The sequence below is a fragment of the Heliangelus exortis genome, chromosome 3, assembly GCF_036169615.1.
Source record: "Heliangelus exortis chromosome 3, bHelExo1.hap1, whole genome shotgun sequence".
Taxonomy (NCBI): domain Eukaryota; kingdom Metazoa; phylum Chordata; class Aves; order Apodiformes; family Trochilidae; genus Heliangelus; species Heliangelus exortis.
This window is the reverse complement of record NC_092424.1, coordinates 50,851,707-50,871,767: the sequence shown is the minus strand read 5'-3', so window position 1 is coordinate 50,871,767 and position 20,061 is coordinate 50,851,707. Positions and strand designations below refer to the sequence as shown.

The window sequence follows — 20,061 nt, the reverse complement described above, 5'->3', positions numbered from 1 at the left end:
CAGTCTTTTAAAGTGTGTTTCCATTGTCTACAGAGAAGGTAGCATCAGCAAATCCCCACTACCAGGGATCGAAAAGAAATCGACTAAATCTCTACTGGTCTAAATCTCAGCTGGGGATAGAGAGCAACTAAAATAGTACCTCTTCATTTCTCCCTTTTTATTCTTATGCCCTTCCCAGTCTGACATCTCTTCAGCTCTTAGCTCTTAGTACCTGGGTTGCCCTGCTTCTTTTCTTCCCTCCCTTCCCCTGCCAAAAAACCACTCCACCCCAAAACAAAAAAAACCCTTCCTACTATTTTTAGTTTGTGTATATAAGCTGCTGTATTGCAGTCAGCTGCAAAACGCGCTAGAGAGCTCCGGTTCCAACCAGTTTCATACTTCCTTCAACTCTCTGCTTCCTGGGTTTTCTCTCATTTCCTCATATTGTTTTACCTTTAATAATTTTCTCTCTCTGCTTAGCCATGGTCATTTGCTTATGCCTTCCTCCACCAGCTCCCACCCTCTGTGTATCTCTTCAGTTCTGAACTTGAGCAGCAGTTGTCCTTTGACCCTTCCCCAGCTTCCCTTTTCCCATTTCTCATCCTATTTCCTAAACAGCTGCCAATTTTTTACCCATGTTTATCTAGAAAATAAGACATATCAAGCTGCTTCCCCTTCATCTCACTGTGGCTCAGCACCAGTCAGCTGGCTGCCACACTAATGACCTCAAATTATAGAAGCTGAGATAATCAAACCCTGTAAGGCTGTGACACTCCTGCAGATGTCGGCGGAGCCTCCCTATCCTTCTCACAGCCACCACCCGTGGTTAGGTAAATGACTGCAGCATTGCTAAGGCAACTTATGGAGAAAAGAATCCTGAGAAGCATATGAAAGGGTCTCTTCTGTAACATCCCTCTTGGCACATGCTTCCATGCAGCACTACATACTGCGGGAAGAGTGGCCCAGCAGAGAGGGTCCTGGGAGTACTGGTTGACAATTGGCTGAACATGAGCCAGCAGTGTGCCCAGGTAGCCCAAAGCACCAATGGCATCCTGGCCTGTATCAGGAACAGTGTGGCCAGCAGGAGTAGGGATGCAATTCTCTCCTTGTACTCAGCACTGGTGAGGCCTCACCTTGGGTACTGTGCACAGTTCTGGGCTCCTCACTTCAGGAAGGACATTGAGGTGCTGGAGTGGGTCCAGAGGAGGGCAACAAGGCTGTTGAAGGGACTCAGGGGAAAGTCTTATAAGGAGAGGCTAAGGGAGCTGGGGTTGTTTAGCCCAGAGAAGAGAAGCTTCAGGGGACATCGTATCACTCTCTACAACTACCTTAAGGGAGGTTGTAGTCAGGTGGGGTCAGGCTCTTCCCCCAAGCAACCAGTGACAGGACAATAGTGCCTGAAGCTGCACCAGGAGAGGATTAGGCTGGATATCAAAAAGCACTTCCTGACTTGCTTCTGCACCTTATGACAACCACACACACTACAGAAAGAAACTCAAGGAAGATGAAAATGTAGAGAAACAGCAGCAACTACTGGAACCAATCAAGTCTTGCAGAACAATTCCTCTTTGTGAGAACTCTGGGAGGCAGGGAGGGCTGTTTAATCATGATGCGCATTTATGTTATCAAAGTCTTAGCATTTCTTTCCCTGCTCATTGCTTGGGGAATGGACCAAGTGGCCTGCAACTGTAAGTATGAAGAGTGTCCCCAGCTGACTGGTATATCCTTGTGCAGATAATGCCATACACCCACCTAAAGCTATATATTCTATAAACAGAGCATTCAACATGCATCTCCCAATAAATATTCCGTTATGGGTAGTCACACACAGGTTAAGTATGCAGACTTCAAACAACATTCAAGTGACTTAACCAGCACCTTCAAAAACACAAAAGAACATGACTGTGATGGCACAGTTACAAGTACTTGAAGTGAGCGAACAACTCGCAAAAAGACTCATCCAAATTTTTTCCTGTACCAGAAAATGAAAACCCAGAACTACTTTTCATCTGTAACGATGCGGATTGGACAAAAACTTAAAAAATGAGTGTAGCATTTATTAGCACCACTCATTCAGAATTAGTACTAAAGGAAACAATTCCTTCATGTGACAGCCAAACAACAGGGTTTTCCAACAAAAACACATGCCATCTTCAACACTAAAGGTCAAGGACACAGAGTGAAGTGACTGCAGCTATAAGCTGCATGGAAAGGACAGAGAAAAAGGCAGAAAAGAACACAGGACTAGGATCAGGTGAGGGGGAAAGTAATCAATACATGAGACCCCTTCAGATAAAGCATTTAAAGGGGCAGACAAGCTTTCTGCTTCATGTTATATGTTCTAGGAAACAGCATTGTACTTCCTGTTAATGAACATTACTGTGAAGTGTTTACCACTCTTTGTTGACTACCACTGTCAACTGCAGAATATTTTTTTCTGTTATTTCTTGTGAACACATAGTAACATCTTAGATTTATCCTGTCAAATAAAAACTAGAAGCATATGCGAACAATGATGTTATACTAATTTATAAAGACCAGCGCATGCCAATTCCATTGTCAGGCCCATCTGTCCTACTGTGAAATCAAACAATGCAAAAAAATAGCATTATGGAACAATTAACACCATCCTAACCAAGACTCCTACCTTCACAATGCTTTTTAGATCCTGCACATACATCCTCTCTGTCTCCAGAATCTCTTGGACAACTCTGTCTACGTAGAGGAGCTTGGGACTGGTGGGCTCTGTGACCAGGGACATCGCACAGTTTTTGCTCGCTCCTTTTGGTTCTGCTTTCCTTGGAATGCTTAGCCTTTTTTCAAGGCTTTCCTCAGGATCCTCTTGCTCCATAGGGGAGTTTTTGCGTGGTTTGTTGCTTGAAAATCGCCTGGCTGGAACCAGTTCTAGCTTGATGGCACCCGTTTCTTTATCCTGGTTAAACAAGCCCAAGTGGCTGTTTGAAACTAAGGTCATTCTGCTTCCAAAGGAGCAGTGGCTGTCCCTAGAGGAAGCAGAGGAAGAAGTGGAGCTAAAGCTGACAGGACGGTCACTGTCTGACAAGTCCATGGTTTTTTTTTCACAGTAGCAGAAAGGTCTGGTCTCCTTGTGCAAATCTTCCCCTTTTGCCTTGGAGTCCAGTGTGTCCCTCACAGCTGGTAAAACATCAAGAGGTAAGTGGAAGTCATCTAAAAAATAAACAGAAGAAATGGATTTAATGTTGCTGCTCCATATAACAGAAAAGCTGACAACACATACTGTCACAGGTTTTTGCATACAAAACAGCCACAACACTTAGTTAAAAGGCAACCACAGCAGCACGATTTGGGGGTCACCGCAAATTTAATGCTTTCCAGGTGGTGGGGATCCCCCAGTGGGGCTGCTACACAGGCACCAGGTCTCTTGCTCACATACATGTCTCTAGCATGTCCTTCTTGTGCCACTGTACTGGGCTTGATTAGAACATTTGCAGTGTCCAGGGCTCACCAACAGGAGAGAAATGACACTCAAAGATTTTCCCTAAGGTTAAAAATAACGCTGTAGGGAGCAGTTCCGGCTATGTCCAAGCTGAGCACTAACCCTGGTTTGGAGTCTTGGAAAAACTCAGGGATCACACAGTGATACCAGACATTACCTTTCATTTGGAATACTGTAAAGTCAACAGTCAAACAAAAACTGAAGGCAGTTATCAATTACCAGCTCGGTGGCTTGTACAAAGACACAAAAATGGGAATAATTTCCCAATGAAAATAACATAGCTTCTGAAGACAAAACAAAAAAAAAGTTCCCTCTGGAAAGAGTGCTGCCAAATAATTCAGTTTTCTACTGGGAAAATAAGTCATTCTAAAACCGTTCAGCTCAAGCCAGGATATTACCCCCTACTGAACTGACCCTAAGCTGTTTTTCAAATCAGTGCAACAACAAAGTAAGGTGTCTGTCTTCTTGTTGACTTTTCAAGTCTGCTTTCTTATTATTGCCTAAATGCTCTGCAGGAGACTGTCGACGATGCAATGCAGATTTCTCTCTGGCCAAGTTGCGTGTAATGCACCGTGAGAGTCTGTAAAAGCAGCTGCAGGTAAATGCAATACTTCAAAGATTTGTTTCAGTAAGAAGTGTCTACCCAAAAAATCTTGCCTCAAACTCAAAGAAATTCAGAATATCTGTGCCATGAAAAAAGGAAACTTGTGATGATTTAGGAGGAAAAGCAGTCCTGAAACTGCCCACACAGTGTTAGCTAGTTCTTATTTTACTCCAGGGAAAACCTCATTTTTCAAAAACGATACCAGCAATTACAGCTCTAGACAGCAGTTTCAGTAAAGAAACCAGAAAGCCAGTAAACTGCAAATTAAACCCGCCCAAACTTTAAGGTGGCCCTTCTTAAACTGAGGCAGACCTGCTATGCAATTACAAGCAGAAAGCTCCCTGACATCACTTCTGCTGCAGTTGGCCTGGGGTAGGGGGTGGGGGAAAGAGAAATTCATTCCAGGCAGAAAGCCACTCTCTCATTTTTCAAAACCAAACAGTACTATTTATTTTACAATAAAATTGAAAGACAAAGAAATAAAAATCCAAACAAAAACCCCACAACAATCCAAAGCAAGCAAACAAACAAAAGCCTAGAGAAGAATATTTTACTTATTTTGGCTGTCTTGAGTACGTAAGATTTCGTTTGTAGATGAGTAATTAATAAGGTAATTTCAGTGATCATGGCATTAGCTTTCTGTTAAGGAGAAGTATTGCCCTCAAGGTAACACATGGAATTAACACAGAGTAATTTGCTCATTACATGGGTCAGAAATTGGCCATCAGATTAAAAACATGATTTGTGGGGCACCTCTGTACCCCTGGTTTTACCTTGATATCTGAAAATCTATAGCCTTTATGCCAAATTCTGGTTTTGCAGAAGAGAAGCATTATTTTTGTACCCTTCTTGAATAAAGCACATCAAGTACAAACTCCAAAATAAAATGAAGCAATAAATCAAGTAAATATTTAAAACTGAAGAATACAGTAAAATTCTCTTGTTTCTAAATGGGTATGGACAAAGATGTTTGCCTTCCTATTTCTTGTGATAAGAAAGTATGCATTTTTGATAAGGAAGAATGTATTTTTGTTATCAGCTTTGGATCATTTTTCATGTTCAGTTAGAAAGCACAATGTTGCTGTGCAGCTGTAAACCCCATTGAAAAATGCACAGGATAAACAAGATAACAAAGATATCCTTCCACTAACTTATTCCAAGTTATTTTACTAAAATTACATGACAAAAAAGCTACTGATTAGGCACATTTGAGGGGAGGGGGGAATAAAGGGTTTCTGTGACATTCCATCACTCCAAACTCTTTTCTTCTTGTTTCACTGATAGGCATCCGCCTCTCCGATAACCTGAAGGCATTAGAGTGTAATATTTGCTTCACAAACATTGTCAGGCTCATTAATATAAAAAAACAACCAAAACACAGATCAGGTAAATGAAACTTGAGTCAGAATAAACCTGAAAAGTAGTTTTGTTAAGACATACTTGTAGCCAGAAGCACAGGGAGATCTTGGACATGTTTTGGAATAATAAAATAAACAAAACCTATTTTCTTCTTTAATGACAATATGATAACTTACTAAAAAACAACAAGAATTATCTGTAAAAGTTGGTCTTGCTCTTTAACCCCTGTAATCCCCCTGACCTTGGCAAACCCCAGGCATCTGTTAGGCATGGCTAATTATATGCATGCAACACCATTAACTCAAGTTCCTCCATTTTTTTCATACAAATTACTATTCCTGTATGTTTCTACATCAAGTAGCAAATACTTTGCTTGGTGTAATTTAAGATCTTGAGCTGTTTTGCCCTCAAAGCCTCATCCTGACTGCTAGCCTCAAAGAAACTTTTTTTTTACTTCGTTCTGGCTCCTTTCCCAGCTAGGCATAAATTGGTTATTTGGCTTCCCTGTGGAGAGTTTCTGCTAAAATTTTGCCCATTACATCTCCAACCAGCAAAATGTGTTTCTCAGGGTCTGTGCAGATGGCACCGAATCCCATTGCTCCTGGATAGGGGCAGCAGATGTACCCAGCAGAAAGGCAGGACACAGGGGACCAGGGACTTCACCATTGCACAAAATCAGGAAGCAGCTGGGGAGTCCTATACCAAACACTTTAAAGCCTTCCTATGGAAGTCAGAGCTTGGGGACAAGTCCTGGTTCTGCCCAGCCCTCTGTTTCTGCCTCAGATGCAGGCTCCTGATACAAGCCCACAGCCCTTCCCTATAACACAAGATCTCTGTAGCTTCCAAGGCTTCACAGGTTTATCTTCAGAAATTCCCCACACCTAGGATAGCATTACCCCTGCTGTTGAAATCAGGAGCAGGTATTGTAGATGGTTTTTGCAGTCAGCAGTCCATCACAACAGGCAGCAGCTGAATCCAGCTCATTGCCACAGCCACGCACCCATCCATTTTTCTCGTCCTGCTCTGCATTTGGCTTTTCAGAGTTTTACTACAGTTTTACCACAAAGTTACTCTACCCTCACACCAGCTAAGTTCTGTACCAGTTGCTCACTGAAAAACTCATGGGGATTAATGAAGGGGGTAAAGAAAAAGGGCCTCCCCCAAGATTGCTCTCAATGTATCATAGACTGACCAATGCTTTTGGCAAACCCTGTAACCTCTTAAAAATTTTTCTTTGATACAAGCTTAAATATAAAAAGCAGGTTAATTTCTTCCATGCCTTGCCTGACTTACAAGCACTCTACCCCCCAGCCAGCTATGTTGTCAGTAGCAGGTGGGTGTATTCACCAAAAAAACCTGATTGCAAATAACACATGTGATTGTAGGGTACCCCCCTGAACCTCACAGAGGTCTTGACATCCCAACCCACAGCAGGCTGGGTTCACTGCTTTTTTTGTTAGGCATTCTTTTGTTTACTGAACCTTTTCAATGATGAACCAAAATAACATTGAGAACTTTTAAGAGTTGTGAATAATGGTATTAAACTTGGTCTGGGGAGAAAAAAGAGAAATATTTGATTTGCATACTTTAATTAAGGAATAACAGTAAGCACTTGTTAGTTCAGCACTGAAAGGAGGATAATTGCTACTTGTCCCTACTCACAAGGAAAAACACACCCTGAACAAGGTCATTTCTTGTTCGTGCCTTTGCGTTAATTCAGTTGCCCTCTCCTCCCCTCCAGCCCTGCAAACCTCCCTGCTCCCCCCTGCACCTCCATCTCACTCACACTGACATGGCACAACCCCCGAGCACTCCCCAGCAAGAACAACAAAGAGTCTCTACAGAGGTGCAAGGGCAAGTAACACCCATGTTTCACACCATCAGGCAACAGAGTTACAACACTGAGAGCACATACAAAGCAACTATTTTGGTTTATCTCCACGTTTTCAGCGTCCGGTCATAAACAAGTTCTCACCAAAAATACACTTCTGTCACTTACTTTAACAAATACCTCCTTCCTGTAAGAATATTCACAGTAATAATAAATGGGTGTCCACTATCTCTGCAGCGTTGGCTGCTCTAGACCATTAGCATACAATGAGAGATAAAATGTTTTGTCAATTTTATATTTAAATACAAAGATCCCAAACCCTTATCTAAATTTAGGTGTTTAATCCTCCAAGTTGTTTACTGTACACGACATTTTAAGACTTTACTAAAAACTCACAAGTCAATTTATATTCACAATCAGTATTGTTGTCTTTCTCCTGGCATGAAAAAGATCACCTCAGATGTTATCTACAAAGTCAACATTACCCAAAATTACAGGCTTCACATCCTCTGGAAGTTTAGCTACATAAAAGTGATGAGACTACAAATCTTTCCTGTGTTTTCCTTGAGATATTTTCATTGTAAAAAACAGAAAGACAAAATTATACCACGGATACAATCAAACAAGAGTGTTTGGAACAGTTTTACATTCAGTATCAAATTCAAATGCAGAACAGGAATTGAGAAATAAATGTTATACCTGACTGAGAAAGATTAAAATACATTTACTACAAGAATCTCAACATGATCTTAAATATGGTCCTCATATCCTCTCCTCGGAAAATTGTCCAAGCGAAGGTCAGAGAGTGGTAATTACTGAATTTTGCGTATGAACATGAACTATTTCTTAAACTAACACCCTCTGCGAACAAAATCACATTAGAGGAACAAAATCACATTAGAGAGCTACAATATTTTCAGGATTAGATCTTTAGTCTGAGCTGTCACAAACCACACACTTGGCAAGTACTTCAACTGAACTCTGAACAACAGAAATCACATTTATTTGAAAACTTATGAGGGAAAAAAGTCACCAACTAATGAGTCTCCGTCTTGCAAATTATTGCCCCCCTTGCTCCCCCCTCACAATATTTAAAGCAGAACTGCCTCTGTCACAACCAAGCACGCTAACATCCCAGAACGTTATTGCAAGGGAAAATCCTCTGCGACAGTATCTCACCACTGAGGAATGTCTCTGGCTCCTCGCACCCACGACGAACAAGTCCTCTCTCTATTTTTCCAGTCCTCCCCGAACAACCCACGAGCTACCTGTGCGGCAGAGGAGAGGCGCGAGCTCTGCCTTCAGCTGTTCCCAAATTACCTCATTGGGCACTCAGGTAAAATGAGAAGCTCTTACTAGTCTGTACAGCTCCTTCGCCAGAAATATTGCATGAGTCAGCTTTTATCTATCAAACCCTAAACACAGAGGCTTTACAGAAACCTGATTCACAACTTTCTCCCTGCCTTTATCCCAGTGCACCGACAGCATCGCTAAGAGCTTTAAACGAAACATGACATCATGCAATTCAGGGACAGGACAATGGGCATCACCGTGGGTAACTTTAAAATGCACACTTCACTGAACAACACCCACTGACTTCCATTTTTCCAGACACAACACTTTGAAAACATCAAACAGACCCCCCACTTCCACTGCATTTATTACACTTTGCTCCTTGATTTGCAGATAATATTGGTAAGCATGTAAAGGAAATAAATCACCAGCTGATATTGTGAAATGTCTGTCTTTATTGTAGAAAGTCCTGTGAACCTGCAATGCAATAGGATAATCTGTGGCAATAGGGTAATTCTAGATACTATTCTGCCCTAATGTAAACAAACAGGCTTTAGCAGGGTGCTTGCAAAGCTTCACTGTTTTAAAGAAGGGAAGACTTGCAGAAGAAACCAAGCCATTTACACCATGTAAATAACAGTGAAGCAAAGTAAAAGGGGAAAAAAAAAACCCCAAAAAACAGTTTTGAGAAGAAGGGGACAGTGAGATGATGCAAAGAAGCAAAGATGAAGAAACAGAGCAAAGGACAAAAATTGCTATAGACTGATGGGAAAACTGGTGGCTCCCTTGGATGCAGCAGGGGTGGTGGAATTTCTGTCTTGGAGCTGGGAGGCAAAAGAAGTCAAAAGAGTTCCCAGCTGCTGGCACCATTTCCCAGGTGTGCTCTTAAAACTGCATGCTCAAACCTAGCCCACAAAGAGATACTTTATCTTTAACATCATATTTGAAACTCACTCCCTCTTTCCCTGTACATTACATGGCCTCAGCTTCATTCTAAGTTTTCCTAAACACTAACGTCCTTGAACAAAGCTTTTGAGCAGGAAGCTAGAAGAAGAAAAAGGAAGCGAAGACAGCCTTGAGACCATACATAAAGCTGTGAAACACTTTGATCTAAACCTCAGGGCTGTCGGGGTGAAAGTCCCATTTACTCAAGTTAAAGATTGGGTATTTACAACATGTTGCCACACTGACCCATCTGAGATCACTGAGATACGCTCTCGCTCACACATGTTCTCCAGTTTCTGTGTTTTTTTTAAATACTTATATATTTATGTGAATAGATATACAAAGAGATGCACATTTTTTTTACAAGACCTGAACAATACTTCAGACAGAGTACCCATGCATCTCTAAGTCCTGGATGCACTCACAGGCACATGATGGCCAACACTGCTCCCAGTGTCCTCACTATGTACACAGTGCAGCACCCAGGTATTCAATCAAATAACCTGAATGTGGCAAATTTACATTTGCTGTGCTCCACATTCACACATATTTCTGCCAGGAGGTAATGATTCACTCCTCTAGACTTCCTCATGCCTTGTGCCCATCTTGCTATGGAGCTTTGAGCACCTCTGAGGAAGTTTTTGAACTCCTGGACAGACCTATAGAGCATTAACCAGCCACAGGGTCACAGAAATGATCAGAGGGATTGAACACCTTTCCTACAAAAGATCAGCAGACCATACATGAGCATTTGCCCAAGAACAACCCCTCACACTCCATTCACTTTAAACATGCTTAAAACCGAGAGCTGTCAGTACAGGAGCCTTGAATCAAAAAAGCCTTCTATTTTACTGTTTAATGTGCACAGCCAATGAAAAGTACACAGATGTGCCAGGAAAAAAAAAATTTTGCTCCACTTCTCATTTTCTAGGGTTAAAAAAAAAAAAAAAAAAAAAGCCAAATTCAGGGGATTTATCTGCATTACCTTTTAGGAACTGCATCCTTTTCTCTGCCTCATCTCCTGCATCCTCCCATTGTATACAGTGCAGACAGGCCACATAATCAATGCATCAGGATAAGAAATTGACAAAGTGTGGTCTGTTTTAAGTTTGGAACAAAGTCTTGATTTTCCTAAACATGAACAGTAAGTGGGATTTATAGTGGTTAGAATGATTTTATTCTGCAGTTCCCAGGATTTACTTTCAGTAAATAAGAATTTACTGAAGAAATAAGTTCTAAGCAAAATTTTTTAAAAACCCACAACTCAGCCACAGGGCACATTCAGGCTTAAGGACACACTGACATCTTCACTGAAAGTGCAATGTAATGTATTAATAACTCTCCGCAATGCAGTAGCTATTTAATCTGTATACAGTACTGCAGAGACACCTAACAAAAGGAACAAGCCATCACATGCTGCTGATGTACTGCAATACAAATACAGCATATGGATTCAGTGTTCCATTTATAGGCCTTTTAAAAGAATTATTTCCCATTTCCTTGTGAATTTTGAACGGTTGGTTCTCTCCTCTTTTTTTAAAGATGCCTTGGGTCTGTTCCATTCTATTCTGAATCACAGCAAATGAAAATTCAGTGAGGAAATGTAGATATGAATGCATCTGAAGGAATAATACCCTCAATGATAGTACAATCAAAACTTTTACACCCTTTTCTTCTGTGCCTAGACTGACATTTAGTGAAGAGCAAACAGTAACTGTTCAATATGATGCTGCTTGAATGTTTTAGTATTTTTACTTACTGCAGTACGACAATCTGAATAAAAATCCATATGGACTCTTCTTTCCACCCTGCACCATACAGGATCAGGCCTTGCTGATATTACTAGGGTCTTTCCATCCTACACTACAATGCTGTAACGGTGCATGGATATCAGGTCTGGTTTCTACTTCTGCTTGGACTAGTCTACTCCTCTGAGCAAACATCCTGCCACACTAATGTAGCACTAATGCATGTCACACTAATGCAGGCAAGTTTTCAACTTGATCTAACCCAGATAAAGTTGCTGCTGAATTTCACCACCTTTCAAGGCCCATTGCAGCACAAGAACACTGGAGGTCTTGGCTAGGCATCCTCAACACAGTACAAGATGCTTGTTGTTTTACCAAAAACACAGGGATGTTTTTAGGATTTAAAAATGTTACCTGTCTCACATCTAGCAATATAACGTAGGCAAACTAAAGTAGAGAAAGGGATGCACAGTTTCAGGAGGAAATATCGTATCTAGGAATCATTCTTACTAGTTACAGTGAAGAACTTAATTGTGTGACCACAGAGAAGGCATCTTTGTACCACCCATCTCCTCCAGCACAGTGCTGGAGTTTTTTCAAACTAATTTTAACAGTTTGTCATTCACTTCTGCCACTTAATTTTTCATTGACTTCCAAAACTTTCCAGTGAAAATCCTGTCTGAATAAAAAAAAAAAAAAAAAAAAAAAAAAAAAGCATTTTGTAAAACGTAGTGCTCTGGAATAGCTGACTTTGTTAGATGCCTAATAGAAGTGATTTTCCAAAGCCTTAAATAATTTATGTTTTTCTTTAAAACCAGCTAAATGATTTTTCCCATTTGCTTTTGAACTGGAGGCACTTACTGGAACCTCTTCTGCACCTCAGTTGCAAATTTAGCAACTAGAATTTTGAAACAAAACTGTAAAATAACATCAGTCTCATACTGACATGTTTGCACTTAAAATAAAATAAGAAATTTCTTCTGGGCTTCCTCTCTTGAGTAAAAAAAGAAAAGCTGCATAAAACAGTATTCATGTTTACACCTTGAGGAGAAAAATCCTTAAATTCTACCAAGGTTGGAACTAAGACATATTGATGATCTGGCTCCACCACAGACTGGCTCTGGCATTTCAAGTCATAAGTCATTTTCTTACACTCACTCTGCAAAAAGGGAACAGTATGTCTGATTTTCAAGGTGGTACCATAACAGTGAGCTCATTGCTCTTCCAAACCCAAGTTCAATAGAAACATATTCAATGACAGCTTAAGGACTCATGACTTAATAAATGTCTGTGATAGATTTTTGCAGCAAACAAAAATAAGTATTTTGAAATCTCACAATAATTTAAATGAAAGTAAACTAATTAGGTGTGTTCAAGCTCAAAGAAGTACAACATACCACAACTCTTCTCGCTATGTTGCTTCTATAGATAAGTATGGCATTTCACATAAATAAAAGCAAAAAGTCCAACAATGCTACATGATGACAAAATAATGGGTGACAGGAGAAAAATCAAGGTGTCTTACTGCTGCCACATGCAAGAAATCTGTACAAATATAGTCACGCCACATCTTAATTTTTATTTTCTACTGATGATCCTAACATGTCCTGACTGCCCTTTACCTTGACTAGTTGCTTCCCTAGCCCCCACCCTTTACTTCATTGTCATTAAGCTTTAAGATATCTCTGTGAAAGCCACTCCAATAGAACCACATCTGTGATGAGGTGGCTTCACAAGGCTTTCAGAGTTGCTTTCAGGCCACTCTGCAGAGAGTGCAATAATTCCAGCTACTTTTTAGCTGTTACCCCATGAAGGCAAACCACAAGAACAATAAAATTCCTCTCTCAAACAAGCAGGACTTGCCTTAGAGCTTTTTTATGCAAGAAACAAAGCAGAAATTGAGACAGACCTGATGGACCAGGTCCAGAGGAAATACACAAAAATGATCACTGGAACACCTCTCCCAGGAAGACAGGCTGAGAGAAGCTGGGGTTGCTCAGCCTGGAGAAAAGGTGGCTCAGGGGAGACCTAAAGGTGACCTTGCAGTACCTGGAGGAGCCTGCAGGAAGGCTGGAGATTGACTGTTTGCAAGGGCCTGTAGTGATAGGAGAAGGGGCAATGGTTTAAAATTAAAGAGTAGATTTAGACTGGATATTAGGAAAAAGTTCTTTACCATGAGGGTAGTGGCAAAACTGAAGAGGTTGCCTGGGAAGGTAGCTGAGGCCTCAGCCCTGGAGATATTCAAGGTGAGGCTTGATGAGGCTCTGAGCAACCTGATCTAGTTGAGGATATCCCTGCTTTCTGCATGGGAGTTGGACTAGATGACCTTCAGAGGTCCCTTCCAACCCAAATTATTCTATGATTTTATGGTTGGAGACCACTGCAGTGTCAGTATAAGGCTGTGTGCAGATGAGATTAAGGCTGCAACAGTTATTGACATCTCAGTATTCAAGATTAACACTGCCAGGAGTCACACTTCAGGAACTACAGGGCAAAAAGCAAACAGATTAGAGCCTTGGATTTGCTTACAGTGAACATTTGGTCCATAATTCACAGCAACTGACTTACTGAGTCATAAGACTTCCTCTGTTCTTTCTCTTAATAACATGCTTAATTCAAACCAGAAAATCACTCATTTTATTAAAGCTGTATATATTGCAGAACCCCTATGCTTGATTTACCAATAACTGCAGAAAAATAATCCTGTGGATTTAAAAGTACTGAAATTCTCTAACATTCCTATTCAGAAGTGTTCTAATTGAATTAAAGACAAAAACATGCTACAAAGAAGCCAGCAAAAAAGGGGTCTTGAGCTTTTTATTGACCATTCAATATTCAATTCTATGTCAATCCAGAGAAATTGAGAAATACAAACAAGGGAAGGCAAAGAAATCTCATTCGTAATACCCATTACTTCCCTTTACATCAAGATAGGAGAAATACAGAACATTCATGAAAGGAAATTGGATACAACCCTCTGCTACCACCCTTTTGCTTTCCTGATTTTACAGTCAGTAGTACCATATTACTTCTCTTTTGCAGCCTTCAAATACACTGGTCACTTTTCAAACTGCTTGTTAACTGCAACAAACAACCAAATCCATCCATGTGGCCCAAACAGCCACCAGTATTCAGTAAACAACTCAGATGAGCTTTCTCAGTGTTTATGCCAGATACAGGGAAGACAGAAACAGCCTCCCATTTAAATCCTCTTGGTACAGAAAAAGGAGTTATTTTTCTCAGATTTCTCCTTCAAGCTGTATCTTCCTTCCAAATAGGGACATTCAATCCCACCATTTATCTTGTTGTTTGCTTCTTCCACTTGCTTGTTTTCTTGAAGAAAGAAGCAGCAAATCCATCTTTATTTAAATATTAGAGCTGGGATCCAAATCAAAATCTCAAATCCAAAACACACAGTTTGGACTTGGAGAAACTTGGCCACAAAGGCAAATAATACAATCTAAAACGTGTGAGGGTGGAGGGTGAGGAGGGAAGGTTGTAATAACTCTGGTGGAACTAGAGAGTTATCCTAAAAAAGCTGTGCTAGGAAAGAATTCTTTTTGTTGTTCCTGTTTAGAGAACATCAGGTGTTTCTTCTCAACTGCGTACCTTATAAATGGGAATTTACAAGGCAATTCAGTGCATGATGTAGCACTTAAGAGCCATGTTTCACGGTTTACCCTTAGTTCCTGTTTATTTTATAAAAAAATATCACACAGAAAAAGATTTCATCCAAAACCTACACTGAAATGAAGAACATCAAGCTGTAAATCCTCACTGCACTTTCTTCTGTTAAGCCCATGCTTTTTCTTAAAGTCAAATGTTGCCTTCTAGCTTCCCGCAGGGAAAGCTTTCCCTTCACATTCAACCATGAAACTCATAGAATCACAGAATCATAGAATTGGCTGGGTTGGAAGGGACCTCAGAGATCATCAAGTCCAACCCTTGATCCACTACCACTGCAGTTACCAGACCATGGCACTGAGTGCCACATCCAGTCTCTTTTTAAATATCTCCAGGGATGGAGAATCCACTACTTCCCAGGGCAGCCCATTCCAATGCCTCAAAGAAGCAGCAAGGGAAAAAAAAATCCTACGTCTCCTCTCCTCTCTCATAGATAGATTGCTGAGCTGCAGGATGCCTGCAGGGAACTCCCCACTTACAAGCATGAAGCTGGTGGAGCAGAAGAGCAGGGAGGGATGGGGCTAGCTGCCCCTAGACTTCTCCCAGCCCTGTTACAAGGAGGCTACAAGCTGAAAATCAGTTTCCCTCTGTCTGCCCTGACATCCCAAGAGCTCTTCAGACTTTTCACAGCTGAACAATGCTGTGCATTCACTATTGAGCACTGAGGCGCAGGGAAGCATCGAGAGGCCACTACACTGGTATTATTTCACTACATTCAGCCTGTTACTGCAGCTATTAGCTGGCATGCTCACTTTTCAAACCTTCATCCCTTTACAAGCCCTGAACATCATTATTTTGTTACAAAGAAGAACAGGTTAAAAGAAGTTTAGCTGGACATTTTCCTTCTCTCCCCCTTTGTCATCACTTAGAATGTATTACTCACGGACACAAAATTTCACTAGGAACCGTCTCACTTTTACAGTTACATACCAATTGAACTTTTACCAATTGAAATATTTATTAAAAAATACTCTGGCCAAAGATGTGTGACAGTTGTGTAATTTAAATCAGTAACAGAATGCAAACATGATGTCCCATACCTATTTAGTAAGACATTTGTTCTGAATTGGGTCTTGCAAATAATTCTATTAACTTTAATCAGCAAAAGAGGATGGTGGTTCTCCTCCACATCATCCATTTCTATATACAGCCAGAGATTTAACCAGTTATACTTATTTCTGTTTCAAAAAGCCATTATATCTCAATACAGTAAGCTGTAAAAATGGCTATATTCTTCTCCAGGACAAGTGGCATGAGAAGAACAAAACAGTTCCCTTTTGCAATTGATCACCATCACTTAAAGCAGCACAATATATCAGAATTTCCCCTCAAACTGTTTTTCAGTGAATGCATGTTCTTTATATTCTACAACTAAAGGACTTGAAACATCTTAAACCTTTAAAGTATGAACAGATGCTAGCAATTATGAATTCATTGCAAAATATTCTGAAGGTTATAAAAACAATCTGAGAGAAACATTCCCCTCCCAAAGAAATTAGAGCAAAGTTCTTTGAAAACAAGGACACAAGCATCTGGCACTGAAGGTCTGAACCCTATATAGCACAAAGAGTCAAACTGGCTGTGGTCATATTGCTGCCTTTTGCATGGTAATTGCTATAGCAGACCTCGACTCTGAAAAATGCAATGTTACAACCTGAAAGAGCTGCATGGCCAAACCCTGATGTTCACATGGACATCGATGGACAGAGTAGAAGCCAATGGATCACAATGGGCAAGAGATGCTCAAAAGCAAAATTATCAGACAGTGAAGTCACAATGGTGAGGGTAAAAGCATTTCTAATCAAGCACAGTACAGACCCACTGGTATCATCAGGAAGGGGTTTCAGCATCAGTGTTCATTCCCCTTTGCCCTTTAAAGTACAAAATAATAAAGCTGTTTTTAGGACTTGAATAACATTGACACAAACTGTGTTTCTAGAAGTAAGACATCAAGCTTACTAGATTACACAATGCAGTTAAACACTAAATTTAACATATATTGATCCTGTTATATACATGTTTCCTTTTTAACTTATTCATGCCTAGGGGAAGAAGTGTTTCCTGCATTAGAAGACTATTCCAGAGAAAGTTCCGATGCCCTGGATAATTTGTTGCTAATATTTTTGCATCTGCCAATAACTCTGTCTTGAAAGAATACTGCATGGGATGGAACATGGGAGGATGCAAGCCTAGGAAAACTAGAATGGAAGTCCTATCCACTGAATATTTTAACCAGTCGCCACTGCCAATATAGAGGATTTTGAGATGCGGTCTGCTGCTGTATTGATTTTCTTAGTTGTCATATGCTAAGATTGATATACAGGGATGGAAAGAAAAAATAATCCCCACTTGTTATCAGGTTCCATGTAGCCAAAAAAGTATAGTTCAAACTCCAAGTCCCACTGTGTCAGCACTCTGTCTCTCATACCCAGAGGTGGCAAGAAGCATATTTAAGATAAAAGACCTGATAATCACCATTAGCAAACAGAGAAACAATTATGGAGTATGCACCTAGTGTGTTACACTCGAGCCCACCATTTTCCCTCCATATTGACATTCCTTTCTCTTATGTTTGCTTTTCTCTTTTCAAACTAAAATAGTTGGTTTAGCAACACATTGCTGATACTACTGGTTCTGCTTTGAGCCTGTAATATTACTCTGCACATAGTGATGTAGCTAGGAATCCCTCTTTAGCACTCCCACTTGTACCCTCCATTTATTCCCTGTGTTAGAGATGAATGAGCTTGGGAGTTGACAGCTTATATTGTTCAAATAAAGATAATTCACAAGGCAACTCAACATTCTCATCTGAAATAAATTCACTTTAAGAAAAAGCAAAAAAATCTTCAGAGTTGCCACAGTGGAACAGAAGGAATATCAGTGTGTCATATTGGACTTTTCAGATTTCCAAAGTGCATACCATGGACCTTTCCCATATGAGTTTTAATGACATTTTTACTGTATTGAAATAAAAAACAAGAATAGCCATCCTACTAATATTTTTTTAAATATATCATATTACTAACTAGGTATCAGTAGCTCATTTTTTACCCATGTAAAAGACAAGCTGTTCTTTCATTATTGGGATATACCACATCAATAATGCCTTAGGCCACCTGAAACGTTCAATTGATATCCCATTACTATTTAGATCTAAAGCTTTAAAATTAAATAAATAGTTCCTGAAAAAGGACTTAATAGACTTACTTGCCATAAAGGTTAAATGGCTATGGCACATTTTCTTTATGCATGCAAGTCCTGAGCCCAAAATGCAAATGATTTATCCTTTCCCATCCTCCTGAACAACTGAGTCAATTCAAGAGGGGTGTAAAGTCTTACACTACATCTGAAACCCTGGGGTCCATCTTTTGAATTTGGTTAGATGAAAAACAACACACTGAAAAAAACCCAAACAGTTGTGCTTCCCCAGATTATCTAATGCCACAATTTACATGTTATCTTGACTGTAAAATTGATAGATTTATGACAGTCATGTAACTCATCAGGAACCCCCACTTGAAATGGAAGGCATTTAGTACAATTTTAATAAACAGCAATGAGGAATCGCAGTGAAGGCAGAGACCAGATGTAAATAAATATTAGCACTGCAGTCAGGCTAATGACACTGACTTTCCTCTCATACACATAGAGCTGAGTATCACAGCAAGGGAGATAGGCCCCCATTTTCAGAACAGCCCTCTCACTGAGGGTTTCCATATTTGATGTCCCCTGTCAACGCTGTGCACTCAGGACTCTAAGAAAGGGGAAGCCGAAGGAGTAAGGTAACTTTAAAAAACAGGTCCTGGAGCTACATAAGAGCGTGGTTGTGAAAACAACTGAAACTCATTGACTTAACAGCTGACAAAAAACGTAAATGGCTGCTAAGCTCAGAGAAAAGTTTCCATTTGCCACAGGTTTTCATTTGCTGCATTAGGAACAACACTAAGTGCAGGCCTTGCTAGGCAGAAGCCTAAAGAGACCACGATCCACTTCTGCTATTGCAAAAGCTCGCTCCTCTGTATGAAATTAGCTTCTTTGCTTGCATTGTTGGTACAAGTCTGTGTCAAGTCCAGTTGACACATCAAATGGACTTATATAGATGGCCATTCTCAACCTTCTGACTTGAGTGGTCATCCTGCAGCCCAGGGGGGTGATGCTGCAGCTTTTGTCATTGCACCCAATCGAGGGCAGGGCCAGCACAGCCACCTGATCCCACCAGCCTCAGCTGGTGAGTCTGGAGGGTCAGGAACTTGAATACTTTTGCTGCACTAGATAGCTTCTACCCTAAACTTAGGGAGAGATAAGGGTCTATCTATTATCTGTTTATATGACATGTAATCTCTGTGGCATCCTCTAATATTGCAACAGACGTTTTTAACAATAGCAGGAGAGGGGAAAAAAAATAAAAATCTTTCAACTTCATGCATGTATCTGTGCAGCTGTTAATACAACATTATGTAGCCAGATGACAATTTACTTTGAGGAAAAAGGACAAAAGCTTGACCTGTTGTCAGACCACACTACTACCAATCTACTTTTATTGGTAAAATACAGTAAAGGTGAAGGAGTTTTCCTATAACGTTATTCTTTCCAAGTGTGATAAAAGTAGAATTGGTGCTAAATGGCTGAAACCTTCAGGTTTGACGGATTTAATACCCTGAGTAATGAGACTGATAAAGCTACTTTTTTTCAGCACCTACATGCACCAGTGGCTTAAGACTCACCTGAGCTTAAGGGTCACAGATAGCACATCATCAGAAAATGCTTAGTGTGCAGACCCTGTAAACTGGTCCTCTCTGAATGCTTTAAAATCCGTAATTTTCCTACTTATTCAAGTGGCAAAGGCATCTTAGGACCTTCACACAGAGATCTTTGGTCAGACCTGCCTCACTTGGTGAAGAAAAGAAAGGGATAGTCTCAACTTCCCTGAGCCTGCTTTTGTAGTGAAGACTCAGCAGTTTAAAAATTTGGAAGTCAATTTTACAGTGAAAATTTATAGTCTATTGCAAATCAGCTTTACAGTCATATAACTAGAATGTGTGAACGAAACCATTTTAAAAAAACCCACCTTTTACTACAGCACATCAAAATTTAGCAGGTATGAAAGACGACAAAGATCCCTCTTCTGGTTTTGCTTGGGTTT

General features: G+C 40.3%; 1 protein-coding gene across 2 annotated transcripts in view; it reads right to left on the bottom strand.

The window, feature by feature from the left end:
* Positions 1-20,061, bottom strand: part of PLEKHG1 (pleckstrin homology and RhoGEF domain containing G1) — a 130,724-nt gene that overhangs the window by 43,366 nt on the left and 67,297 nt on the right. The window contains exons 1-2 of one of the 2 annotated variants that reach the window (XM_071740560.1): positions 8,428-8,547; positions 2,627-3,165 (exon numbers count right to left, since the gene is read on the bottom strand). In XM_071740560.1, coding sequence (XP_071596661.1) covers positions 2,627-3,046 — 420 coding nt within the window. In that variant the 5' untranslated portion in view covers positions 3,047-3,165; positions 8,428-8,547. Of the gene's footprint in view, positions 1-2,626; positions 3,166-8,427; positions 8,548-20,061 lie in introns of those variants that run through there. The other variant, XM_071740559.1, reaches the window with a different exon arrangement.